Raw genomic sequence first — 27,634 nt, 5'->3', positions numbered from 1 at the left:
AAAAGAATTTGGTCATATGTTGCATTTTCTTGAGCCATCCTTCTCTCTTTGAAGGAAAGATAAAAGGATCGACACAATATTTGCCTTCCAGCTCACGTGGTTCATTCTCTTAGCTTCTGCCCCATTTACCATTGTTCCAGCTAAACAGCTGTCTGGATTGCAGCCCCTTTCATAAAAGAAGCCCTGAGATGCATTATGGACAGGCACCTGGCAATGCTGTAGTCATTTGTTTGGATAGAAGGAACATGCAAGCTTTTAATTGTTCATGGCAAAGAGAGTCTTTTAATGACTTCAATTAACAGAGAAAAGAAGAACTCCAGTTAGCTCTCGCTATACAAAAGAGTGTCCACAATGTCTTTAAAACAGGATTTACAAGTGTCATAACTCTCAGCAGCATAGTCACAACACAGCCAATCATTACAACTGAGCACCAAGGGAAGGGGGAATAACAGACCACAGAGGAATGGAAGGAAAAGAAAGAAGGTTGAGAGAGGGGCAAAAAAATCATTCTTCTTTTCAATCTAAATTGATTTTTATTCTATAAAATGCTACTCAGGTAAAATTGTAAAAGCAAAACCATTTTAATATGTTCTTTCTTTCATAGCAGCAAGCTTTCTCTAACAAGCTTTTTTGTTTTAGTGCAAATACTGTAGGCCTGTATTACAGTAAAATAACAAGAACAGAAAGAGAGTCAACACCAGAGAGACTGCTTCAGAGCCGAGTTTCTCCCTGACCACAAGAACTATATAAAGATCAAAAAGGAATGAAGGGCCCCAATTCAACAGTCACCTTGAAGAACCTTCTTGGAAGAAACTATTTCACCCCAGGCAAAACAAAAAAATCACTATCTAAACTTGTTGAGAAAAAAAAATCCTGGTGCCCCAAACATTCACTGATCTCCATATATGTGTATGAATCTTTGGGGCCTGATCCCGATTGCCATCACACTGCTTCTACCCTAGTGTGATTCCTCCGATTTCACTTCAGTGGAATCACTTCTGATTTACCCACATCTGAGTGGAATCAGAATCAGGCCCTTTTATCCTACAAGGATCTTAAAGTAGACTTCAGTGACACTAGTAACTTATCGCTCTAATAAAGATGCACTATCCCTTATCGATGTTATTTTGAACTACACAGTTTATCAAGATATATACAACATTTTATCCTCTCACTGACCAAAAACAATTTTATACCTATTTTCTACACATTTTAATATGTTTTTAATATCAAGTAACCACAGACAAGAAAGTGGAGTAACCCTTTAATCAGACAGTATGAGAGGGGAACAATTAAGTAGAACAGGATAAGATTTTGTTATTATCTTGTACTCTGAGATGTGTCCCCAGCCCTAACTACTGTTCACAGAGGAATGATAATGCATCTTTAGAAACATATCTTTTTATACATTTTATACAGACAAAAAAGGAATCATTTAAGAAATGAAAAAAAGCATTATTAGCCTGCAAAAAAAAGTTGAGTATTTTTAATGCTGTCTTTTTTATATCCAGGTCTGGAACAGAGAAAAAGATGTAAACATGATAGATAAATAAATAAGGACTAAACGGTAGACTCTTCCCTTTCCTCTCCCCCCTCTACCCCCCACCTCTAAAAATGTTTGACCTGGCCTTTCAAATGAGAAAGAGATTGTAAGTGTTGTAGTCATTTAAAAAAAAAAAAAAAAATAAAAAAATTCAATGCTTCAGAATTCTGCTTTAGGATTAAAGGGGGGGGGGGGGGGGGGGGCAACAAAACACCAGGAACATGAGGTTAAATTAATGGTGAGCAGATCTGCTGGAGCAGGCACAAAATATTTGTCTGCCAATAAATAATGAGATACTATTTCTTTCTTTCCTTTTTTTCAGACTAAAGCCAGGTGGATCCTACATGCAGAAAGCAGCAAAAATAAAGGAATTTGAATGATCTATTAAGTTCATCTGACAAGATTAAAAAAAAAACCCAAAAACCAAAAAAACCCACGACTGATCCCAGCATGTTGGTCCCAAGTCCTATCATACCACAAGCAGTTTCTGGACTTAGCCAGTGCCTATACCATAGAAAAAGAAAAGGACAGAGGCAAATGTCACAGCTAGAAGGGGGAATGGGGGAAAGGAGGGCAACATCAGGATGACATATCACTTGCAGGCTGAATAAAAGTTTCCTTCAATTTAACTGCTACTGCTCCCCTCCCACCCACGTTGGCAGTGATTAATTTTAAGCATGTTATTAGGCACTTTACTGAATTGGAGTCAGTCATCAGGAGCATGATCCAAAGGCTGTTGAAATCCCTAGAGGTCTTTCCACCGACTACAATGGCCTTTGGATTCTTGACATCATCCACCCTGAGCCCCAACCAGGCACATACAACATTCAGTCATTGCACGTCCAGGAATCCCTGTAGTGGATGTTCATGGTGAGCACCAGTTGGGGACTAGTGGGGATGGTCAACACCTGGAAGAGAGCAGGTGACATTGGGCATGTCTACACAAGGCACTAAACGTGCAGAAGACTAATTCTACTGCACATTAGCACATCACAGCAAAAGCCGTGCTACTGCACTAACTGCAGTAGAATGAATCTCCTGCACATTAGTGTCACTAAAAAGGTGTGCACCAGAGCTACTGTGCAGTAGTGCCAATTACTGCACATTTAGTTAGTACCTGTTATTACAGGTACTAAAAACTTAATGCACCGTACCTACGGCACATCAGTGCATATGTAGATGTGCACGCTGACACTCATAATAAAAATGATCCTGGACCCATCTCACAGAGACTTCAGGCTGTATCTTGACTTGTAACAAGACTGTCAAAAAGCTAATGTGTCATCATCACTCAAGAAAAATGTAAAGAGTCTTATGGCCTAAAGGCAGACAGAGGAGGATGGGGCCATCTGGCAACATCACAATGAATTAGGCCTAAAGAGAAGAGCCAGATTTTCCATTGGATGTGCCCCCATGGCACAAAGGTGAGGAAAGGGGACTCTTTTGCTTAGATAAAGACAGAAACAAGTAATTATTTTTAGACTTTAAGCTAAGGGTTTGGTATCTGTAAAAAGTCTTGAAGTCCCTTGTAGAAAGCAATCTATAGCTGAGACAGGGGTTTAGGCCACCTGTGTTAACAGGCACCTCTCATTTGTAAGTCTGACTCTTGCTGATGACAAAGAAAGGTTTCATAGGCAAGGGAAAGGATGACTGGAGAGTATATTTTGCTTCTCTGATTACCCACCAATGCTGGATGGATCTGTTACTCTCCTGGAGGTTTGTCAGCACATCTCTACAGTAAGGACAATCAATGGCTGTCATATCACAAGTCTGATAGGCAGCTGATCAGCTTGTGAGCAATGCCTCATTTCCCAATACTAAAGGGGTCTAGTAAATATTTTCAAAGACACCACAGACTTGTGTGGTGATCAGCAAGACTTCAGAGGAGGCGTTTGCTCTCCTGCTGCCAATTTAATAAACTCAGAAGTGTAGGAAGCAGGTCTCTACTCAGTTCCTTGTAGGATTGGACTTCATTTATCAATCCAACCTCTGTTCCAGTGACTCTCTGCAAAATGATAAATCAGGTCAACTGGTCCAGGAAGCACTGGGGGGCAAGCAGAGAAGAAAAAAAAAAAAGAAAGTCTTAAGAGGAGTCACCACCTGTTAGCATGATGTTCCACCGTGTTGGGGTGGGAGTGAAACAAGGCCATTTTACTGAATATTCCCAAAGCAAGGGAGACTCTGCTAGACTGGGTAAAAGAAGCAGCAATTTTTCCTGATGTAACACTGTCTAGTTTTAGATCTCTGTTGCTGGAATAATGTAGAAAAGATTTAAGTTGCTGAGAAGTAGAACAGGACTACTGGACTTCAGTTTTGTAGGAACTCATTAATATCTTTCTGCTTACGGCAGAAGAACTTGTAAAATGCTTGTTTTAAAAAATACAATAAAAATAACAACCCCTGCAACATTTTTGTTCAGGGCCAAGACAGTGACCCTTTAAGAAAGATATAAAAATTCAAAGATACTGGAGGACCCCCAACTGCTCAGTAAAAGTCGGGTCCAGCCAGGTGTTGAGCAGTCTTAATTCCAGTGGAGTCAGTAGGATGTGAAGGAGCTGAGCACTTCACAGGATTGGCCCTTACAATGGCATAAGTGCATCAAAGATTTCTCCAGTCCAGCCTCACACAGAACATAAATAGATTTCTGTCAATAAAGCAAAGAAGATATCACACAAATAGAAGTAGCTCTGATGTGCTACCCTGCAGCTGCGGTGAGCTGGGATCATGGAGATTCCCTTTGAGTACATTTAAGTGAGCCTTCAGCTTCCACTCAAGTGACCTGATCCAACACCCACTCTTAGAAAAACCTAACGTGCACGTGACCAAGATCCTTCAGTGTCATTGACATCAACAAGAGTTGGAAGCTAACTGCTGATGAACTCAGGTTAAGCACATCACTGTTATCAGTAGTGAACATCAGTGTTAAACAGCTGTGCTTGATCAGGGACACTGTGCTGGCACCAAACACCGTGCGTAAGAAGACCCAGGGTGGTGAGGGGCACAGCTCTCCAGGTGCCTTGAAGACCAGAACCTCCTCTCCCCCATATCAATCAAGTAGCAAAACCCAACAGATGCCAGGGACTGAGGTGTAATGATGGATTCCATCACTGTCAGTTTTGGAATCAAGATTGGATGTTCTTCTACAAGATGTGCTGTAATTCTGACAAGGATATAATTCAAGTAAGTCCTATGGCCTGTGCTATACAGGAGGTCTGAATGGATGATCAAAATGGGCCCCTCTGACCTTAACATCAAGGAAGCTATGAGTGGAGTGACAGAACCAAACAGAGCTCAGAGGTACAACTGCACTGTTGCATGGGTGCCAAAAGGAAGCAGCCAAGTGAACATCCAGGTAGCCTTGCCCTCTTGTCTTCAGTTAATCTCTTTCCTGGATTCACAGGACCAGCACATTCTCTTTAGTGACACATTCTGGATATGGGCTGGGGAGGTAAGGCTTGCTCTCAGGCTGGGATCAACCTCTGAATCAGACAGTGCGATGAGGAGGAAGGTGAGTTACACCCACGGTGGCTGGCAGCCAGGGCAAAGGAAACAAGGTCCAGAAGCCAATCTGGCAAACCCTAATTACAGAAGAAACACTGCCAAAGTCTAGTGGAAACTGACTCTAGCATCCCATCAGTTTCCTGGCACCTCTCCTGGCCCCATACAGGAGGTGTTTTGCTAACCTGGCTATTGCACTGCACAGGAGAACAAAGCATCTCTCACACTCAATGGTTCCTCTCATACTCACTCCTTGCCTCCCCCAACCCAAACATACGAGCCTCCTACAGTCTCTCTTCACCATGTCCTTGTCACAGAGACTTATACGCCATCAAATCGAACTCTGCACATAGTCCTTGGGGTGCCTCTCAACTCCCCCCTCCATCCTCCAAATCCACCCTCCCACCTTGACAACAGCAATGTTTCCTACAACTCCTTTCCCCAACATCATCAGCAGCTAACAAAGATCATAACAAGCCTTTAGAGTTTAGACTGACTAGATGAAATGTCTTGGTAACAACAGCTACAACAACAAAAAATAAGACAGAAAAATATCTAGTAAGATCAAAACTAACCAGGTTTAAGTAAGCACAGCAAGTAACCTTTCAAAGTAATTCACAAAGGCAAGGGATGATTAGTGACTTTCTGCAGCTCGCCTCCAGTCCTGGCCAAGAGTGTTTTCCCAAGTCCTCTAAAGACACAAAAAGATTTCCATAGGCAGCTCCTACAGAGGGATTTCCCCCTCTCCAAACAGACAAGGAATTTCATTCCCACCATTGCCATTTCCTCTTCCATGGAGCTTCTGTTTGTTCTCATTCTTCCTGCCCCAGGAAGGTCCTGGAGCCACAGCATTTCCCCTTTCTTGCTCTTGCTGCCCTTGTGCTTAAACGACCTTGTGCCTGTCTTTAATCCTGTGGAGGGGGTGTCCCCCCAGGGTACTGGGCGGGAATGTAACACATTGGCAAATGGGGGATGCAGAGGGATTACAACGCTAACAGAGTTGGAGAGTTCAAGGAATCCGAGGACTGGTCACCGCTGCTGCTGCTTCTCCGGTGAGCTTTGGAACAGGACTCTGAAGGGGAGAGAGGAGATTCCTGATCCAGCACATTGGGGTATGTAAAGACCAGGCTAGAGGAGCCAGGGGTGATGGCAGGCGTTGAGGTCACCACGATGGGAGTATTGAGTGACTCCTCCCCATAAAACCCCCCTGCAATGCTGATGGGCTTAATGACAGACCTCTGGGCTTTGTCGAGGACCAAAGAGGAGGATGGGATCTCTTCCTCCACAGGCTCCTGCTTCACCACTACAGCTCCACTCACTCCGGTCCGGACAGTTTGGAGGCTGCTTGACAGGGGGCTACGACGCTCCTCTGGGCTGATTTTACATGCGGGGCTATGAGCCACTAACATGAACTCCAGCTTATCTTTTTCCTTCTGCAGATCTGCTATCTCTTTCTGCAGTACTGATTTCTCCTCCTCCAGCTCCTCAGTCTCCTGCAGACAAAAGGGGAAATACATAAATCTCAATGCGTACCTCAGGGGAGCATGGAAGAATAGCCTTACCAAAGTGTTCTAGGCACAGACAGTAACTAATCAGATATCCCATGGGCCCTCCCAGTGCCCCTTCATTCTGGTTTGGCACAAGTCAGTCAGAAACATGGTGATCCTTCTTAATTACAGATTATCCATTGGGACAGCTTCAAATACATACTTTCAGAGCCATCCAACCTGTGCACGCTGTGAACACCCTGTTTTTAGTACCTCTGGGACCTCAAAGAATGCCAACACATTCCACAGCAGTGAGGACTAGCAATGAATGGGTGTTAGGGCAATGCACAACCAGGGTGAAGAATGTGTCAGGAAAACAACAGAGAAAGCATACCACGTTCCAGGCTCAATGACTTTCTCCACTGTTGCTGTACTACCAGGGGATGTTGAGAAAAAGTCATTGCCTCTTCATACAGCACATTTCAGACACAAAGCTGCCTTAGCAATCCTGCCTACCAAAGAGATTCCACTGGACTGAGCTCTCAAACTTGAGTATGCACTACTCCCCAGTCACCTGTTGCCATCTGGCATCAGCCAAACTGATTAGGCACCATCAGTGAAACCCATTATGCAGGTAGATGGGATCTACTGCTTTTCCTTGAAAAAGCAGCTCTCTCACTGGAGAGAGACCAGGCTGGTCCAGCAAGATTTTGATAAAAACTCTTTGATAAAGGCCTATATTGCATTTTAACCCATTTTTGCAGTCATCAGAGCACCTTACAGATTTTAATGCATGTGTCCTGAGAGTTTTCTTCTGAAGAAGGACAGTGCTTTTGCTCCCACTTTGCAGATGGGGAACTGAGGCATACAGAGACTAAAGGCAGAATTCAATGTCACCTCAGGGGTGACCAATATGCAGCTTGAGACTAAAGTTACCAGAGTTTTATGTGAGGGTATCCGAGTTACCCAACTCCTGTGTAGCACCAAATCTATTACCACCTCAGGGTATGTAAATGCTTCCATTATAGGAATGAGATTGCCCTCTGGAGATGCAGACTTTTCCCTGGTCCTATAAAAGTGGCACTTACATTCAGAGTGCATAACAACTGCTGCCACAGAATAGGCAGGAAACTCAAAGTTGCAAGCTGTACTCTGGGTATCTGATGACACAGAATTCTGACCTAGGTGAGTATCCGAAGGCCACAGAGGATGTTGGTGGCAAAACAAGGGTCTGAACCAGCTTTCCTGAACCCTAGGGTAATGCTGTACACAGCGAGTAATTCTTCCTTTCTAGAGGACCTGTAGAAAGATCCTACTGGAGTACACTGGAAATCCTACTAAAGGAAATGTCATTAGTTTAACTTGTTCAAATGCTGCATGAGGAATTAATATAAATGAATCACAGGATGGGAAGGGAAATGCTATATTGGCAATCAAGTACAAAACATGTCTGGGAGGCTCAACAGTGTAACAACCATGTGCACTCAGAACTTGTCAAATGACAGCTAAAAATAGGTGTGGTGGGGACTCATGGCTCAAATATAATGACCGCATGTCTTGTCTGCAGGGTTTGGATCCATGATCTTGAACAGCACCGCACAAAGCTCTAGAACATGAGCCAGAAACCTAACCCCACTAGCTGCAAGAAGCAGCTAACCTCACTAGACCAGCCACTGAAGGAGAACATGACGCCCGCTCTGCAGCATGTTTCTGTAACATGATAGTAGATGGAGAGGAATAGTGTAGGGTGGTCCACGATGAGCATAATCAGGAGGGGAGAAATGCATGTACAGCACATACCGCCTGGAGTTTCTCTGTCAGCTCTCGACGCCTGTTACGACACTTAGCAGCTGCCAGCTTGTTCCTCTCTCTCCGGATCCTTCGCTTCTCCTCTTCTTCGGGTGACAGCTGTAGGCAAGCGCCAAAAAGAATAAAAACAAACCTCACAACCAGATCTGAGCAAATAATTTCGTGCAGATTGGGAACACTTCACTGCAGAGTGAAAAAGGACCTGCCCCTACAAGATGTTGAGCACGCTGTTTCCCTGACTTCAAGTGGGAGATGAAGGCATTTGGCAACTTCCCTGGGACTGGGTCTTAAGTGAGGGGCTGGGGAAAAAGGCAGAGTTAGGAGTGGATAATTGTGCAAGCAGGCAGTGTATCTGCAGCCAAGGCCAAACAGATAAAAAGATGCTCCGATTGTTTCACAACTTGGGTGGTATATTAAGCAAAACCAGAGCAAGATGTTGTAAGTGCCTCTTTTTTGAAAACAAAATATCAGATTCTTCCCACACAAAAACAGTTGTTCACTAGAAGGTCAGGGCCCAAGATTTCATCAGCAAGACTTACTGAACCCCACCAAGCTATGACAATTTTCACCAGCTGAGGATCTGGCTCCAGATTTCCAAGCAGTGGTCAAGGTCACATGCTGTACTTCCTATATTGGCAGGCTACAGTCCAGAAACAAAGAGACCTCTGGGACCAGATCATCTTTTCACTGGTATACGTCAAAAGTAACTCCATAGAAGCACAAGGAGGTGCATTATTGCAAAACCGGAAGAAGGGAAGGATAGGACTCTGAGTTTGGGCAAGGCAGAAGCAACATTTAGGTTTGGAGGGGGGGATTTTTACACAACCTGACAACAGAAGAAACGCTACTGTAGTGGCAGGGGTCAGGGCAGGCTGTCAGTAGGTATACACCAGTACAGTAGATGAAGCCTTCACTGCTATGCTGGCTTACTCCAGCTGAGAATTTAGCCTGTCATTTTTAGGTTCCAGCACAGAGCAGATTTTTGTCCAGAATTACTTATTCATTCCCCTGTGGGACTCCTAGCAAGCATGTACAAAGCAAAGAGCGATGTGGGGACAGCCCCAGCTGATGTGAGCTGGCACAGCTCCACCAACTTCAGGTTTGTTGGGCTGCTTTCCACTAGAGAGGATCAGCCCTGCTGAGCATAAACAAAACTGAAACAGGTTCAAGTGTGCAGTTTGGTCTAGTACAGAAATATAAACTGCCAGCATATAATGGAAGGATGCTGCTTTCAGAAAGCTTTCAGTTTTAATACCTTTTGGGACTGTTGATAACACAACGAACACATTATTCATAGGTTTTTTTGGTATCTTCTTTTTTTATTTTTTTTTTTTTACTCTGCCTACCCTCATTCTGGTTTTGATTTTCTTTTTCTTGTTGGATTTTTTTTATCCCTCCATCATTTCAGTCTCAAGAAGCTTAATTGAATCTTTGTGCGCTTCCCCCATTAGGCTTTGCCTTGCTTTTTAAACAAATGTTGTACATTTTTATTATTATTTTGTTTGGTTATAGAATAAAAATGACTGTATTTGCAAAAACTATATGCAACATATGTATGTAGCTCTCATACAGATACAGCCCCAATTCAACAAAGTCTGTAAGCACGTTTAAGTTCTCTGCTGAATTGGGACTTACGCAGGGTTCAAAATACAGGGGAGCTCATGGGGGCTGAGCCCCTCCCCCATAAGAGATGAGAGCCCCTGGCCCACCCTGCACCTTCCTAAGCAGCTCAGGCTGTGATGGTAGCTCCTTTCAGCTTCCACAACCACAGACTACCCCCTGCAAGAGTTGGAGTGCAATTCAAACCCTGGATCTATGGATGGGATTTCCAAAGGTCTCCATATGATTTAGGAGCCTGATCTGTACTGAACAGTATCTCGGACCCAAATTTTCATCTTTATACCTTAAATTCCATTTAACAATCTAGCTCAGGATGCCTTTTTTCATTCATTTGTTTTTTTTACAAGTCCCATGATCACCTAGGACTGTTTAGAATTAAAGCCATAATCTGAACGCGTACAACTTTAACATTTCATGGGAACAAAACCAAAATGGTTTCTCCATTGGCTTGTTTAAATGAGTTTGGTTCCATCTGGTTTGTGACATTTTTTGCATTAGTTCACTGTGAATAACCTCATGCGTGCTCTTCCTGGCAAGAACATTCACCCAAATAGCCTCTTTTGGGGTTTTTTTTTAGTAAATATTACTAATCTTCTCCATAAATACATTCTACGTTTGGGTTGTATGCATCCCCACAGCCCAAACCCAACCTCAGGGGTCAAGTTCATCTACTCTGTTATCAAATCCCCATGTTTTTATTCAAAAGGGCTTGAATTTGAATGCCCCACACTGAACCACTTGCAAACAAGCCACAGGCCAGGAATTGCTGGCAAGCATTCCTAGGCAAACAAATCTGAACAATTTAAACTGAAGAATATGGTGATCTCTTCATGGCCAATTTGTAAGTGCAAAGGCAACATTTGTCAGGCAAACTGATTGTTGCTAATTATTCCTCCAGCTCTTGTGACAGCCTCCTTCCACTTTAGATAACAGAGCATTGCACTGCAGCAAAACTAGTGGAAATACAGCCTAGTGCAGGAGCCTTGCATAAGATCTATGCTCCACTTAACACCTAATGGACAATCAAGTTCTTCTTGAGCAAACATATGCTAATAGAATAGGGCTTGAATGCAACTCTACTAGCTTTTTGTGCAGAGGGGAATTACACTGACTGTGAACAATGTTAACTCCTTCCCTGCTCTGGAAAGCCAAAAACAGCAGAGACACAATGTAGCAGTCAGACTGTGAATCAGAACAGATGAGGTGGAAGTAAAAGCAGGGCTGGTGTGTTTTATTAAAAACAGCCCTAATGTGGCAGCCATCGAATCAATGGAACGTATGCAATGTCTCATCACATTTCTTTGCAACGACCTGCAAAACCACTGCTTCTGAGTAATACGGAGAGAACCAGATTATTCACATCCACTTTAGAAGTGGACTGAGCACGTGAAAAGCAATGGCTTGACAGGTCTCCACAGAGAGGTGCTCTGATGTCAGGTGTGCAGCAGGAGTAGTGGCACTACAACCATACTGCGCTAGCCATGCTGATGTCCCCAAGAGCTCTGAAGACATGAGTGTACAGTACCCCTCAACCTCTGCTCAGCCTCGCTCATGCTGCCAAGAGACTGGGTGCTGGGGTTAGGAGCACGGACACTTTCCAGCTAGGAAACGGGCTGAAGGCCCTTCCCATCTCATGCACAGGCAGCTTATTTTTTAAGTAAGTGCAGATAGGTTTGCTCAAGGAGAGCCTGTTCCTCCCACCGCTCACTTCTGGCTAGTTTCACTCTGATGCTATCACACAAAGCAAGAATTGGAGTAGGGCCAGCTGGTTGAGGAGCAGGTAGAAAGCAGAGATAGTTGATCCACAGGGGAAGGGAAGGCCCAGCACTCGACAGGGTGAGCCTCCAGCCCTACACCTCTATCCTGCTTCACCATGGTAGGTTTTAAGTGGAACTGCACAAATCTCAGTGGTTTGCACAAGAGGTTCTCTTTTGCTTGGGGCTCCAACCAAGCAAACTCAAAACTCAAACTGAAACCCGGTTTAGTCTAGACTATCGAGTTTCAGATGCTTTTTAGGCAAAGCCACAAACTGTCCCAGGCTAGAGAAGCTTGCGGAGAAGCTTAGTTGAGTAACTAGCAGTGATGTTGTGGTAATAAAATGCTCCCTGGCTTCTACAGTGTTTCATTCCAAGAGACCCCAGAGCCCACAGGTAAACACCAGCTCTTGTTCCCTCTTCTTCGGGTTATCAGTTGCTTTAAGAGGGCAGCAGGGCTTTTCCTCTATCTAGAGGAATTTCTGGGTGGTGTAAGTTGATGAGAACTTAATTTTACACCCTCTAGTCCTGTTACCCCAGCTTAGAGGACAAACAGGGGTGGGAAAGGCATGATCTGGAACTCTAGAGCCAATGGAGCAGTCCCCAAGGGTCATTCCAGCAGCCCAAGTGAAAGCAGATCTGTGGTGGGTCTAACTGGCAATCTAAGGATGCGGGGAGCAGAAGAGGCACTAAAAGCATCTGTGCATAGTGATTAGTGGCAATCAGGAACATCTGGCCTTAGGACTTAACTCATTTGCCATCTACATCCATGCAAGGCAGCTATTTAACCATTCACAGTAACAGCACACATCAAGGTTAGGTCAGGAGGTGAAGAACATGAAACTCAATTTAAAAAAAAAAAAAAAAGTGCAAGGGAATTTAAGAGGACAGAACTTTAGGAGCAGAAACAGGTTTTCTAGGATTAAAAGCTAGGATTAAAAAGCTTGCAAAAGGTGCCAGGGGATCCAGACGTAGCTGCAAGCTGTCAGAGCCTTGCTTATTAGATCTTGCCTTCCAAAAAAGGCCTTCCAACATCACAATATGGGGGAGGGGAGGCAGCTACCAGCCAGATCTCAGTGAGAGGGAAGGGCACCTCGTATTAAATCACTAGCCCTATGACCTGTGGCACCTATGCTTTTTCTTGTAGGTTCCTATCCAAACACCAACCATACCCAAGCCTACGCAATTGAGAATGAGTCATTCCATCCTTCCTGGTTACCTGCTCATCTCTTCTCCTTCTGCCCACTGTTGTCCCAATAGTCTTAATAACGCCAGGTCTCTGCAGGGCAGTGTGTCCAGCAACCGAAGATAGGTTGGGCAGAGGATGGCTGTAAGGATGGGAGCGAGAGTAGGGACTCGACATGGAGGTGATCACAGTAGGCTGCACCATCCACTGCAGATCTTGGCTGGTTGTTATGGCATTAATCGTGGGAATAAAAGCACTGCCGGATCCTGGCATATCTACTCGGAATTTCTAGGAAGAGAGAAAAAAAGAGAGAGAGAAATTAGTACATGCTGATTATGAATATCAGGTGACAGGCAGACATCCTAGGTGAGTATCTCATTAGGCACCTGATCCAGGGGTTAAACACCTGAAGCAGAGGGCCCAGCAACCTGTCAGTATGCAAACTACATAGAGATCTCAGTTTCCACAAACAGTCAACCTCTAGCTGCATCTAGCAGAGGGAGTTTCAGCATCTGGCATCCAACTCTCACAGGCTACTTCAGCTACATGCAGAACAGCCCATCCATGTGCTTGTTCCTCAGGAGTGGATAGGGGACAGGGCAGTGGCAGAGACAGCACATGAACAAAACCCCCACAGCAGGACCCTGCAATGCTGAAAGATCAAAGTCATTTTGGTGGCCTTATCAGTCAGTGCCATTCAGTTTTGCTGTATCCCACTTCTGCCTGAGACACTACCATTGAGATTCCTCCACACCTTCCTTGCCCCTCTTATTCTTCTCTGTCTTCTCCACTGTTTCTCTGCTCCCACTGCACACCTCTCTCTGCCCATCTCGTACACAGCATCAGCCCCAGAATAGCAAGTTGTGTCATAGTGTGAAAGGGAAACTGGGGAGTTTCTAGAAAAAACATGAAAGGGAAACTGGGGAGTTTCTAGAAAAATACTTCTCCATCAATCCAGAGAAAAGGAAGGGAAACTTTAGCCCTCCAAAGCCACAGCCAAGCACTGTGAAACCTTCTAACAGGGGATCTCTTCTATTCCTGCAGACAGGAGTTTCCCCTTAAATTCTGGCCCCATGCACAAGTGATCTGGTACAATGAGCATCAGTGGCAACTCACATACATGCCTCATGGCAATGGAGGGCTTCTGTCCTAGGGTGCAAGGGCACACTAATATATATATATATGCCTGGCTCTGGGATGTTTTCATGTGTCTAGGCATATTTTAATGGCAGCCTATAAAATGCATCTCAGGATTCAGATCTGGCAAGTTCTTTGCAGCTCTCAGCCCAGTCTAGTCAAAACAAGGCAGCAGTTAAACCAAGGCAGTGGGTAATGTGGGTAATGATTGCCTCTAAAATGCTTCTGCTTGTACGCCTTGTTTCAGACAGAGGTAAATCCACCTGGATAAGAGGCTAGGAAAATAAAAGCTTGTCCCCGGAGGAGGAAACAAGAGAAAGAATGCTTTTGTCTAGGCAGGGATCCTCTCCGGAGGGCTGTCAAGGGTTCGATTAGATTTTACAGGCAGGTCTCCGGCCAACAATCTGAAGTCTGAATACATAGAGGACGATGGGCTGTTAGGACCAGAGATGATAGCAATTAGGTAACAAGTTTACAGCCCTTGCAGTGATCCTGTGTAAATGCATGGCTCTGGGTCAACAGAACGACTTCAGAGCGGAGTCAGAAAAATATGTGGGAAAGGACATCACCAGTGAAGAAAGTAGCCCACTTCGGGACAGCACTCATGCCTGTGCTTTATGATAAGGATGTAAACTGGTTCTTTTCTAAAACTAAGGCTAATACCCTAATTGGTTTGGGTCTTTGGGCCAATATCACACAGAGAGCACCCTATTCAAATGAATACCTACTGAATTCAGTAGGCCCGAGATTGCACGAAAATCATCCACTTTGAACACAGACGCATTCCACTCTGGAGTGTAAGACAGGCCAAACTAGGGGGAAAGGATGGGAAGAGATACGAGTAAATCACATTGGAAAAAAATATGCAAGAACCCTCCTCCCCCTGGCACTGAGCCCGCAGCCCCAGGCCCAGTCTCTCAGAGAGTCACCTCGGGACCAAAACAGGACCTGCGAAGACTCAAAATCTTAACAAAAGGCCCATCTTCGTGAGCTCTCCTGGCTAACTGGTTAGACCCAAGAAGTCTGGAAAAGAGTCAGACTTACAGGTTAGTTCTCTATCCCTGTACAGGAGTTTGTTGAAAATCTCTATTTCTTCCTCCCTTACCAGCGCTGAGCATAGCTGTGACTGTGTGACACAGGACATCCTCATACTCACACATCATGTGGCCTAATAAAGCATGGGCAACAGAGGCCAAATTACCAAGAGACTGACATCGCAGAGTGAAAGCATGAAGTAGTGAAGCAAATAAAGCCCAGGAGTGCCAGCTAAGAGATCTGGGTTGGGCTTCCAGCTTTACTACCGACTTTCTCAGTGGTCCTTAACTTTCTATACAGCTTTCTGTTCCCCCTCTCTGGAAAGTGTGGTATTTTGATTCTTATCCCAATGGCAGTGGGGCTATGAGGCTAAACTAACTATAGCAAGGCGGGTTTGGATCCTCGGAGGGAAAGTGCTAAAGATTTCCACATTAAGGCTCACTGCACACCTGACCTTTGCAGTAATATACATCCTGTCCTTCAGTGCCCAGTGACCAGGCAGGAGTTCCTATCCACCAGGTCCAAAAAATTACAGTGATCACCAAATTACCTGGATGAACAAGAGAAGTTTCTCTCTGCCCTAACTGTGACAAGTTGAAGATCAGACCATACAACACTGGAGAGGTCCCCTGCCCCTAGATTTGCAATCAGATCTTGCATTTGCTCATCACGCTGATCTAGGCCTTCCCCACATACGTGGTTCTTGCACTAATAAGAACACTAAACACAGGACAGGAGACCGGGTTACCCGTTTTACTGAGCAAAATCTTGATTTTCTCATAGACAGAGTTTTAACTGCATCCCTAGATTGTGTTAAACCCTGAGACAGGCTTTCTGCAAGCCTAGGGAAGAAAGAGAGAGCTTTTGTGATGGGTAAGAGTATACAGGACAGATTCAGAAAGTGAGGGAAATCCCACTTGGTTCTTGTCTATGGGATGAACCTTCTTTATCACTAACCCTCTTCCTTACCCAGTAACATGGTGTTTAAGCATACTGCTAAAACTCAGAACCCTGTAAATTGGCATAAAAATCATCACTACTATTGCCCCCCTTTCTCCATCTAACTAATTAGAGATTGTGTCAGAGTTTGTCTTAAGACACCTGCTGCTCTGATTGATGTTGGGTCTCTGAGCAGACCAGCACATCTATGTTCCACCTGTGAGCTCAGCTATTTCCATGTTCTGCTCAATCCTTTACTGGCCACAGTTTTCCCAGCAGCAGCTCTCTCTTTCCTATTTCTAGTAATTCCCCAGCTTTAACCCAAGACACTGCACTGCCATTAGTTTCCCCTTCCAAAATGCTACTAGGTTCCCACCACTTGGCTACTGAAACACCAGCTGATCTTCCCCAAATCCGTCTACTGTTCTTTCCAGCTCAGCTTTTGTACCTTCTGTCATGCTGACCCCTCTTCCTGAAACACCCCCCTTGCCCTCATCCACCATGCCATCTTCCTCTCAATCTCTTTATTCCATCCCTATTTCTTGTGCTTGCCCATTCATCGCCTCAGTTTGGATCCCCACATCCACCCTCTCTGGATTGTTCATCTCAGGTCCTCTTTCTGCTCCTAGCCCTTGGGCATCTACAAGGGTGTTCCTGAATTTCATGGAGATGTGCAGCACCATGTAACATGTTCTGTAGTAATAAAACTGCAGTGCCATACGCTCCAGATACCCAGTCTCCCTTGTGGAACAAGCAGCCAGACAGCCACCATGACCCCAGAGCCAGTGCCCTTCCGCTGACCCAAGCAACACACAGATCAAAATACCACGCACAGCAACCCCTGTAGCTTCCCCTTCGCTACGTTATGCAGAGGGCTGAGGTCTGTTTCTATTATAATCTAAAACACGGCACTGAGTAATGGCTTCCTACGCTCCATCTCCCAGGGCCATCTCAAAGACAGTGAAATCAGTTCTGCCATAATAATGCTAGGGGATGAGCTAGACCAGTAGGTCACAAGGTCAGGTATGTAGACCAGCAACGGAATAGGGTTTCAGGCTGCCGGCCGTCCATTTTCCCTTCCTTATCTATTTGAGGAGCTTCTGTACAGTTATTTGTACTCTTTTTGCTTACTGAACTGAAGTTAGTCAGGTAGGTGTATGGAGCAGGCACACAGAAACAAAAAAAGCACCCTCCTTGGAAGTTGATACAACAGCTAGGAAAAAGGGGAAACCAATGGAGCCCAGCAGAAGGTGCTCCTTTCCAACCCAAATGATCCTATAACAATGGAAGGAACCTTCTTAAGCCTCTCTCATGCAAGCAGTTCTCTGCACACATTGGATACTGCAGAAGGAAATCTTCTAGACAGTAACAGCGAGTACACTGTCCTTACTAAAGTCAGGGCTAACCACAAGGCAAGTTTGTGATTAGAATTAGGAGACGGCACAGAACATTTAAAAAAAAAAATATTACAGTGCTACGCTGTGTGGCTTGAATAATTAAAAAACATCAACATTTTGGCTCAGAAATGCAGTTTCCACTCAAACTTGTGACTGATGCAACTTGTCTGGCTTCTAAAGTGGGAAATAAAGATTCAAAAGAAAAATCTGCAAGATGCTTGTTTTTTGTGGTGATAAAATTGCTTATTTCCACAGTAGAGGATCAGCAGAATAGACCAATTTCTAGGACAGAGGCAAAGCTCTTGTCTGATCCTAATCTACAACATCTGCAAAGATCAAGGGGAAAAAAGACACACAAGGGCCTTGAGAAATCTCCTAGATTCTTAAAGAAAACACTTATGTGCTGCCTAAGCCAGCATCCTGATCTCAGCCCTATTAAGATAGTAACCTTAGAAACTACATTCTGGCGCGCATATCAAACAACAAACACACTGGCAGTTTGAAGGAAAAGAAAAAACAAGAGGGAAAAATCAAATTGGCTCATTTGGGTCAGACTTCATTAACACACATTCAGCACATCCATTCAGTGTGTCATAGCCTCCTTAAAAAGCCACATGATGCACGGGACTTACTGAGTTTGAGACAAAAAACAAAAGAAAAGAAAACAAAAGAACTCCAGAGTAATCCAAGCAGTTTCAATTTCTCAACCCCACCCCTCACCCCTGCCCTGCCTTTGCATTTACTGTAAGGATGAATAATCCAGTTCCAAACTACAATCCTTGGAAACTTCACATCCCTCCGAGGAACAGCCTACAGAGGGCACCAAAGAGGTGTGTTTGGAGAGAGCTGGGAAATCTTCAGAGTCATTTCTGGTAAAAGTTCTTTGATGTGAGGAATGTCACGGGCTGGTACGGTTGGCAAAGTTTAATATACTGGGCGATTTTTTTTTTTTAAACGAGCCTTCTTGATGCAAAAACAGAAACACGCCTCACTTTGCCAGGTCGTTTGCACACGTTGCACAAGAAATAATAATAATTTCAAAAAAAACAAGTGCAACCCTGGAAAAATTTTAAAAAGAGAGAGAGCAAGCAAGCTAGAGAGAGGACAGCTGATGTAAACAAGTTATGAAATAACCCAGGTTTGTGTAACTGGTCCGATTGTGTAATGCCTTCCATAGAAGCCATGAATTTAGTCTGTGCAGGCAAATAAGCCTTTCTGAGGTAATTTCCTAGGAAACTGAAGAGAAAAAGGCCCATTAAAAAAAAAAAAAAAAAAAAAAAAAATCACCAGCCTTTTAGTTTTGTGTATTCACGTAGCCTCAACAGGAAATATCCTCCATTCTTCAGTTTCCAATATTATTCCAGATCAGCAGCTTACCAAAAGACAAAAATGTTAACTAAATCACATGAGCCTTGGAAAAATAAGAACTTGTATTCCTGATGGTCAAAGAGAGCCGGAAAACTGATCAACAATAAATACCAACCAACATTCAGCCAGCTGGGGAATGTCCAAATAGCAGGAGAAAGCAAAACTATCACTCCCTGGGCACTCTGAACCTCTGGCTGAAGCACAAATGCATTCCATCCTCACAGACAGACACGGCCCTTTGGGTAGATGCAATCTCCTTTATTAGACCAGCTAAAGAGTTGCAAAAATTGTTCTTTGCAAGCTTTTGGGCACAAACACCCTTCAACCGACAATCCTCAGACAGGCACTATTAAAAAAAAAAGGTGGGGGGGGGGGAAAGAGAGCATTTTGAACCGAGTTTCTTTAGCGGCCTTGAAAAAAATAAATCAAATAAAGACTACTTTGAGAGATGCCATTTCCATTTCAACTCAACTGCACTAAAGCATCTGGAAACCAAGTCTCCCAGCACCTAACCCAGTAACACAGATGTGAAGAACCTCAGGCTGATGTAGTTCAGCTCAGGAAAGAGCCAGCCTGAGAGAGAGAGAAGGAAGAAGGGTCCAAACTGAAACAAAAGTAGAGGAGAGAAAAAAAAAATAAAGCAAGAGAGGAAGAGATTCACAGATATTTTTTGTTGCTGTTATTTTTAGTGGCATTACCTGGCAGATTCCTCGGCTTTGAAAGACAGCTGTAAAACTGCTGAAAGGGACCGCATAAGGAGGCAAGGTTGCCTTAATGTAGCATACTATTAGGAATTGCAAAATCTGCCAGTGTGTTGCAGCTCACTGAGAATTAGCCAACACTTGTGCTCTGCTTCATCAGTGGCCCTGCTCTACCTATGGGTGGGTGGATTGCTTTAAAAACTCATTCTTTCTTCCTTTCAGGGTTTTAAAATAACTTTCCACTAAAGATCCCATGAAGTCATAGGCATTTTCTTCACCAGAGGTATAAAAAGCCCCAGCTACAACTGCAACCCCCCCCCCCCCCCCCCCAACCACTTACATGCTTTCTGAATTTCCATAATAAAAATGAGGAGCAGGAGGCCCTCTGCTGTAGCTAGCTAGGTACCCGAATTTCTGCCAAGTATCAGGTCAGGGATTGCTATTAACAAACTGAATTATCCAAGCAGGACATAGAAAAGGCTACTGTTTTCCAAGGGAAATTCCTCAAGCAAGGGAGCACATGCTCTCAGACAATTCCCACCCTACTGTTGAAAGCAGCACTTTCCACAGAGATCTCCTCCTTTATCTCCAAGGGTTTGAAGCCACCCTAACCCGCATGGAGGTGATTATAGTGGTCAACTCTTGGCTAAAAAATGAAGGACCATCTCTGCCCTCTCTACTCAGAGAAGTTGCCTGTGGAGGTCAGGACCAGAAATAATTTCTCATGCCCAGCCTCCCATCAAGGTTTGGAGACGTTGCATGGCATTTGGAGGGGGGTAAATGTAAACACTTGTATCAACTCATTTGGGTCTCCGGTGAGGTTGGACAGACAGGTCTGACAGCTTCGGGGGGTCCCTTCACCTCCTAAAAAAGTCAATCAATCAGGGGCTCTCACTTTCCAACTTTATATCTCACTCAGTCCTTCTGGTTTGGCCCCAGTACCTTACTTCCTTAGCCCAGCTCGCACATGCGTGCCCTGCCTTCCACTTGGCCACACGTCTGCCCCCTTCCAGGCACGGCACTTTGGGCAAGGACTAAAACGTCGGTACACGAGTCAAAAAGAAATAAAACAAATAAATAAATAAAACCAAGCTGGTTGAGCGAAGAGAGCACGAGCCGGGACAGCTTCTGGCACCCGAAATCTTCCCCGGCGGTGGCCAGGCAGCAAGAGAAGAATTGCCCCAAGCAGGCCAGAGGCAGCCGGGCAGTGTTGGGACTGGCCCGCTGCTTCCCATTCCTCGCCACGTCGGTGCCCAGCCGCTTGCGGGCCAGTTTCAGTCCCCGGGAGAAGAGCCACTGCGGCGGGAGCCCCCTCCCCGAGCCCCCGGGAGCGGAGCCCGGCCCCTCACACTCACGCGCGGCTGCTTCAAGCCCAAGCTCACTCCAGCAGGGGCCAGCAGAGCCCAGGGGGAGCGAGCCACCTAGTCCCCGGGCTGCTCCTGCGGCCCAAGCAGGGAGAGGCCGGATCCGGCGCGCCTGGGTGTGGCGCCGGACTTCGCTCCCTGCCCCGCCGGGGCCGGGCGGGGAGAGGGCGCCCCCCTACCTGCTGCGCGGCGCCGCCGGAGTAAGGCTCGGGGTGTCCCGGAGAGCCCGTGCTGCCCCGCGAGGACGTGTCGAAGCTCCCGGGATAGTCCTGGTACATGTCCGCTGCCCGGGGCGCTCCAAGGGCTCGGCCCGGGCCGGGCGGGGGCCGCGGCTGTGCCTGCGAGTGTGCGCGTACGTCCCTGGGGTCTGCGCCTGAGTGTACCTGTGTGTGGGTGGGTGTGTGCGAGTGTGTGCCTCTATGAGTGTATGAGTGTGCGCCTCTGTGTGTGTGCTTACGAGTGTATGAGTATGTGTGTGTGTCTATGAGTGTGTGTGTGAGTGTGAGTGCCTGTACCTGAGTTGAGTGCGTGTGAGCGTGCCCCGTGTGCGCGGCGGTACCTGCGGGCGCGCGTGTGCCTGTGGCTCTGCCTGTGTCCGTGTCCTTGAGTGTCTGGGCGCGAGGGGGGGCCAGTCCCACCCCCCGAGCCCGCGCGCCTCCCCGCTCCGCCCGGGGCGCTCGCTAGCTCCCGGCGCCCCCGCTCCGCCCCGCCCCGCCAACAACTCCGCCGCCGCCGCCGCTCCCGCGCTCAACCGGCCGCACGGCTGCCGGGGCGGAGCCGCCCCCCACTCACACGCAACGCCCGGGCCGGGCACGACTTCCCCGCCACGCGCCCCCCCGCCATGTGCGGCCGCGCGTCACCACCCTCCGGCCCCGCCACCTGCGCGGGGGGTGGAGCAGCCCCCAGCCGGGAGGCACCACGCCCGAGGGGGGGAGGTGGCAGCAGGAACCGCCCCCGCCTGCTCAGTGTGGTGCCTCCCCCCACACTCCGATTGGTCCGTTCTATTGGCGTGTGTTGCCAAAAATGGGCATGTGCGTGCGACTACGCGAGCGCGGGTTTCCTTGGTTCGGATGACGCGTTCCAGGAGGGATTCCCTGGCTGCGCGGCTCAGCTACCGGCGCTTAAAGGGGCAGCGCCGCGTCGTGGGGGAGGTGCAGGGACCGGGCTCCTTCCGTCTCTCCGCTGCCGCCCCCCTGCCCTGACTCCACCGAGACCGCCCCCCCGACCCTGTGAAGGTGGCCGAGCGGGCAGCCACTTCACGGGAGTCACCAGATAAACCCGTGGGCTCCCCGCAGGAACCACGTGTGGCGTCCTCCAGCCGTGCTCTCGGCCAGGGTCCGTTCCTCCAGGCCCCCTGAAGAGCTGGCAGGCCAGGGGAAATGTGGTCTCTCTTACTGGACCAGAGGGGAAATTTTTATTTCCTTGAGGAAATTGTTCTTTGCAAGCTTTGGGGCATCCGGGGTGCGTCTACACATTCATTAAGGGCACATCTTGGCATGCACATTTACTGCGCAGTAACTGCAATTGCCACCCTACATGTGCAACCCTGTACTGTGCAGTAGCTATGGTGACTTACACCAACTTGAATGTAAATTTGATACCTGCATCATACAGGTATCAAATTTACACTCAATTAGTTACCACACAGTAAGGCACGTGTAGACACCTTACTGCACAGTAATACTCCGTGTGTGGACTGACTTGGGACTAACTTTAATCCTACAGAGAGTTATTGTACTTCAATGCCTGCACATGTAGACACCGGTCTATTCCCGCTTACTGTACAGTAACATACTGCACAGTAAATTTAAGATACATGTGTAGACACGCCCTACTGCTCCTTAGATACTGTGCATTTAGTTTAGTATGTCCTTAATAAAGCACCAACTAAACGCGCAGTACCTAGAGTTACTGCACAGTAGCACCAGCACATGGTGATTTAGTGATGCTTACTGAGTGTTAGCTTAATAACACTGTGCAGTAGTCTATTAGCATGATTTTTGCTGTGACACGCTACTGTGTTACTAAGCCAATACACAGTAAGCGTCTTGTGTAGACGTGTCCAGGGAGTCTTCTGCTGTTTGCCTTTTCTCCTGGGTCGAAATGGAAGCTTAAGCCAAGATGCAAAATGCAGGTCTGTGAAAACACAGATGCATGGCAGGGAGGATCGGAGGCAATAGGGGTGCAAACACTTATGCCAGATTCGCCAGACAAACCCAGAGTTTTCTACTATGAACCCACAGTGTCACAACTGTTCTGCCCTGCGGCCATCCGCTACTGCCCTGATTCTCAACCCCACCCCCCTTCCCCTCCCCAACACTCGGAAAGTCGTCAGGCGACACTGGTGCTGTGGGGTGGGCAAACACGTGGGGGTCACCAGATAAACCTAGAGATTTCCCACAGGAACCCAGTGTGTCGTACCTGTTCTGCCCTGCTGTGGTTCCCCCCTGCCATGACTCTCAGCCAGGGGTGTCCCCTCCTTTGAGATCCTCCTAAGGGTGGCAGGTGAGACAAGTGCTGTGAAGGGTGCAGAGGCTTGCCAGACAAACCCAAGGATTTTCAATGGGAATTCTGTGTCACACCCCTTCTGCCCTGCTGTGGTTCCCTACTGCCATGACTCTTAACCAGGGGTCCCCCACTCCCTGAGATCCTCTTAAACGCAGCAGGCAAGATGAGTACTGCGCAGCGTATACACACTGGCTGTGTCTACATGAGACGCTTACTGCGCAGTAGCTCGTTACTACTGTGCAGTAGTGTCACATGGCACAAACCGTTATGTGACACTACTATGCAGTAGTAATGAGCTACTACACAGTCAGCATCACCAGGAAGCTGTGTTGGGACGCTACTGAGCAGTAGCTCCACTTACTGAGCAGTCATTTAATACTTGGGCATGCAAGTACTAAATGACTGCATTTAGTACTTGGGCATGCAAGTACTAAATGACTGTGCAGTAACAGCTGTGCAGTCAGCATCTTGTGTAGACATGGCCACTTACATGGGATTCACCAGATAAACCTGGCGTGCATCCCCTGCCATGCATTTGCATTTTCACAGACCTGCATTTTGCATATTGGCTTAAGGTTCCCTTTGACCCTAGAGAGTAGACAAACACCAGCAGACTCTCCCTATGCCTGAGGAAGGGCACCTGTGCCCAAAAGCTTGCAACGGACAATTCTTCCAACTATAAAATATATCACATTTACTCAAAGGACCTTGTTTGCCTTTGTCCTTAGACCAACACCCAAATAAACCTGGAGATTTCCACTGGGAAATCCAGTGTATCATGCCTGTTCTGCCCTGCAATGCTGCTTCTAAGCTCCTGGCAGCAGACATGGTGCTTTATTACAGCGTTTCTTTTTCCTGTCATTAAAAAGGAGTGAAATTAGTTTTTCAAATAGGGTGCTGCTACGTTCAGGAAAGTTATGGAGGGGCACCGTGAGTCTAACGTGGTTGAGAACCAGTGATCTGCACAGTGATTCTCAGCCAAGGTGCCTGGAGATCCTTTCATGGGATGCCAGAGGGTGCCATGCAATGTCAGCACTGTAAGGAATGCAAGCGTGATTTCCAAGATAAACCTAGAGATTTTAAATAGGAATCTGTAGCATGAAAAGCATTCTGCTCTGCTGTGGGCTTGCTGAGCTCTTTGCCACAGAAGAATTGCTCAAGTATTTTTCTGCACTCAAAAACCAAGTGAAAATTTAAGAGTTGGCATTTTCTGAGGTGCTTCTTGGGTCTAGAAAGGTTGACAACCGCTGCTCTACACTCTGGGTTGCCCATCTGCAAAAGGGATGTCACAAATCCTATCACCCAGAGCTGGAGTATTTTTTTAAATTAATTTTTGCAAAGCACTTTGATCTGAAAGGTGGAGCATGTATGTTATTTACAGACCTCTGTCTCAAGGTGTGTTAGCAGCACTGCTTGAACACACTTTATTGCATGCCAGCAATTACCATGTTCCCCTAGGTGGAACAACAGCCACTTACTATTTGTCAGTCTCTGCCAGTGCAGGTCATCAGAGCACATGGGGCTGAATAGGAACCTGCAAATCAGCGTTTCCCTTCACAGCTTTAGTAGTAAATATAGAAAAACTTGTGACCCTATTATCTTTAGATATGACTAAATCCCACAGTTTCCTGCATGTGACATTGAGTGCTTTGGTTTCTGAAATGGAAGAACTTTTTTCCTAAAGGTTTCTAAACAACTAGCCATTGAAGCCTCTAGGAAGTGGTAAATGGGTGGAAACTGGAAAAAAAGATTATGTGACATTAAACATCAGTGAAAGATGTCAGAATTGATAGGCCAAAGGGCTTCCCAGCCCAGCCCCTCCTTCAGCCTCTTTAGCATACTGCTGCTGCTAAAATCATCTCCTACTGCTGCTGCTGCTCCACCGTCTCAGTGCAAATTCTCTTTTCAGGTCCTCCACAGTTCGCTTCTGTGTGTGTATCTCACCTTCCTTGCCTTCCTCAGCTCTGTTGGGCTGCATACCCTGCTCAAACCTTTTTTCTTTGAATGCTGCCCATGTTTCCTTCTACTCTCAATTTTGTGGTTTCTTTCACCCTACTCTGTGCATTTGAAAGCAGTCTCCTCCTTGTGTCACAAGTTTTCTCCCTTGTTCTTCCAAGTCTCTGTTTGAGAAATAATAAACCTTTCTTCCTTCCCCTCACAAAACCAGTGATGCTCTGGTGATGCTGGGTATGCATAGTTAGGGTCCCTCTTGTTTTTAACTCTTCTGCCTCCTCCTACAAATTTGTCTGCTTGTGCACTTTAGTACGTAGGCATTGTTTTCCCTATCATATTTATTGGAATCACACTGCAAAACCCTCAGAAACCAGGTCTTACTTTACATTTAGAATTAAACATGGACACTGTGAAGTTGTGTATACATGACTTGTAATAATAATGTTATGTGTGTATCCACAGAATGTGTACAGAATAGTACACTCTTTCCATGATAAGCATTTACCCTGTTCTAGGGCAATTACCTATAATGAAGAGGCTAAACCTACACTATAGCCTTCTGCTGGCACACCTATGTTGCTCAGGGTTGTGAAGACATGTGATACTTGATTGACAGAGCTGTGCTGGTCCAAGTCTGTAGTGTTGATATAGCTATGCTGGCTTTTACTCTTCTAGCTTGTTACACTCAGGGGAAAGATTGCATGCTTGCTACAGCTTTGCTAGTGGGGCTGGGTCTATACTAGGAACCCATTGCAGGTAGTGTACTGATATCCCTATACAGGTCAGGTGGTCTGGTCTCCATAATCTTGTCAGTCCTTGACTGTTTGGACAAGAAGTAATTTAGGATGAAAACTGAACTTGATTATTGTTGAACATTTTCCACTAGGAACTGGCCTTAGAACCACTCATTTTTGGTGCCTGAATCTGTGATGGCAACTTCAGGATACTACAAAGCTGCCTGGATGTAGCAGGAACCATGCTGGGAGGGTTTGAAGACTGGTGGAACTCAACTAAGACATGGTACCATGCAGTTTCCTTTGTTGTATTAATGCGCACAGAAAGAAAGATAGCAAGCTTAGGTCATGGCCAGGGTGTCAGACATTGTCCTTACCACAAATACTAGTTTTTCGGTAGGCAACTAGAAATGCTGTTTACAGATTAGGAAAACACTGGGCGTGTCTATAAGAGACCTTTAATGTGGAGCTGCCTAATTAGCTCGCAGTAAACATCTGAGCATCTACATGTGCCATGCTATTAGGCAGGGGTAAACTAATTAATTCTGCAGCAGGTTAGTACTTGTAAATACAAGTACAATTCTGCCGCTCTGCAGTAACACGTGTAGATGCTGACCTGGCTGGCTGGGGCACAAGGGTGCTTCAGTGCAGGGGCTGCCTGCTGGCTAGCCCCACACTGGAGCACCCTTATGCCCCAGCCAGCTCCTCCGCAGCACACTGAGCTGGGGGGAGCAGCCCCAGATTGGCAGGCTGACCCCATCTGCCAACTAGGGCTGCTCAGACCCAGCTCAACGTGCTGTGGTCCCGGGTGTACATGCAAACAGTACAGCCGGGAGCAATAAACTCTGGCAGATATGCTCTGGAGTTTATTACTTTGGATTAATTGTACGTGTAGACACACCCACTGATGCCAAAACTGAATGGCATACTTTTTATTTAGTCCTCCCTGGCAAGGTCCACCCAGCATTTAGCATAGCTCCTAAATTGCCATGGAAGAGACAGCAACTGAAGTTCAAACTATAAAATCCCATGATGCAACCTCAGTAACAAAATATTTTCCCATCACCACTCAGCTGAGAGTTCTGGGGTTTTTTCCCCCTTGTCCTTTTGACTTTTCTTTCCTGAGAATGAGTTTGGCATTAATAAAGAATTCCAGCTCGTTTTGGACAGTCTGAAAAGCAGCAGCACATCCAGGAGATGGTGTTTAGCACCTGACAAGTCAGTGATTTGTGAGTAAATCTCCTGCTGATGCTATTTGGTTTTCAGCACCTTCATTTTCCAGGCAATTGAAATTCTTGGTCCAAATTAGCTGGTCTATTTCATGCACTGCCTAACTTGAGGGGAGGTGGGGCTAGGGCTATAAAAATAAACCAGTGCCTCCAATTTGCATTGCATTAGGAGTAGGGGGAGTGCGGGGAGAATTGCTTTAATAGGCACTGTGAGTCTATGACGTTGTTTTTCTCTTTCACTGTACGTCAAACAGATGAGCTGCACATGCTTGATCTCCCCCAGTGGAAAGAGAATTCGTTTAAGATGTGAGAGGAGTTAGCCTGCAGTTTTTTCTGAGATGAACACCAAAATAAAAAATAATTTACACAAAA

The 27,634-nt window shown here is 46.2% G+C and overlaps 1 protein-coding gene and 1 long non-coding RNA gene across 5 annotated transcripts; one reads left to right on the top strand and one right to left on the bottom strand.

Annotated features, from left to right (window-relative positions):
• Positions 1-253: 253 nt before the first annotated feature.
• On the bottom strand, positions 254-21,531 carry FOSL2 (FOS like 2, AP-1 transcription factor subunit). Of its 4 annotated transcripts, XM_059717147.1 has the most exons (6): positions 21,018-21,531; positions 14,763-14,846; positions 12,931-13,185; positions 8,329-8,436; positions 6,278-6,534; positions 254-6,113 (listed from the first exon to the last, which is right to left on the bottom strand). In XM_059717147.1, exons 1-6 carry the CDS (start codon positions 21,114-21,116, stop codon positions 6,071-6,073), a joined length of 846 nt encoding a protein of 281 aa, XP_059573130.1. In that variant the 5' UTR covers positions 21,117-21,531; the 3' UTR covers positions 254-6,070. The 4 variants fall into 4 exon arrangements, with proteins under 4 accessions (XP_059573130.1, XP_006257919.2, XP_006257920.2 ...); XM_006257857.4 differs by having other exon boundaries at positions 254-6,534; positions 21,018-21,528; XM_006257858.4 differs by lacking the exon at positions 14,763-14,846 and having other exon boundaries at positions 254-6,534; positions 21,018-21,523.
• Positions 21,021-27,634, top strand: LOC106738981 (uncharacterized). The gene is made up of 3 exons (XR_001372160.3): positions 21,021-21,110; positions 26,186-26,319; positions 27,517-27,634. It is a non-coding gene; the product is annotated as an uncharacterized LOC106738981 (long non-coding RNA).

The sequence above is a fragment of the Alligator mississippiensis genome, chromosome 1, assembly GCF_030867095.1.
Source record: "Alligator mississippiensis isolate rAllMis1 chromosome 1, rAllMis1, whole genome shotgun sequence".
Taxonomy (NCBI): domain Eukaryota; kingdom Metazoa; phylum Chordata; order Crocodylia; family Alligatoridae; genus Alligator; species Alligator mississippiensis.
Note: the sequence above shows the minus strand (reverse complement) of the source record. Positions and strands in the feature narration are given on the sequence as shown.

What these genes read in the sequence shown, in the direction of transcription:
- FOSL2 (XM_006257857.4), bottom strand. Translation starts at nt 21,116, where the DNA reads ATGTACCAGGACTATCCCGGGAGCTTCGACACGTCCTCGCGGGGCAGC. An exon ending in TCTCGGGCCTACTGAATTCA is followed by an intron (nt 13,186 to 14,762) that starts GTAGGTATTCAT and finishes CTCTCTTCCTAG; the next exon opens with AAATTCCGAGTAGATATGCC. An exon ending in GAAGGAGAAGAGATGAGCAG is followed by an intron (nt 8,437 to 12,930) that starts GTAACCAGGAAG and finishes GCTTGCCTACAG; the next exon opens with CTGTCACCCGAAGAAGAGGA.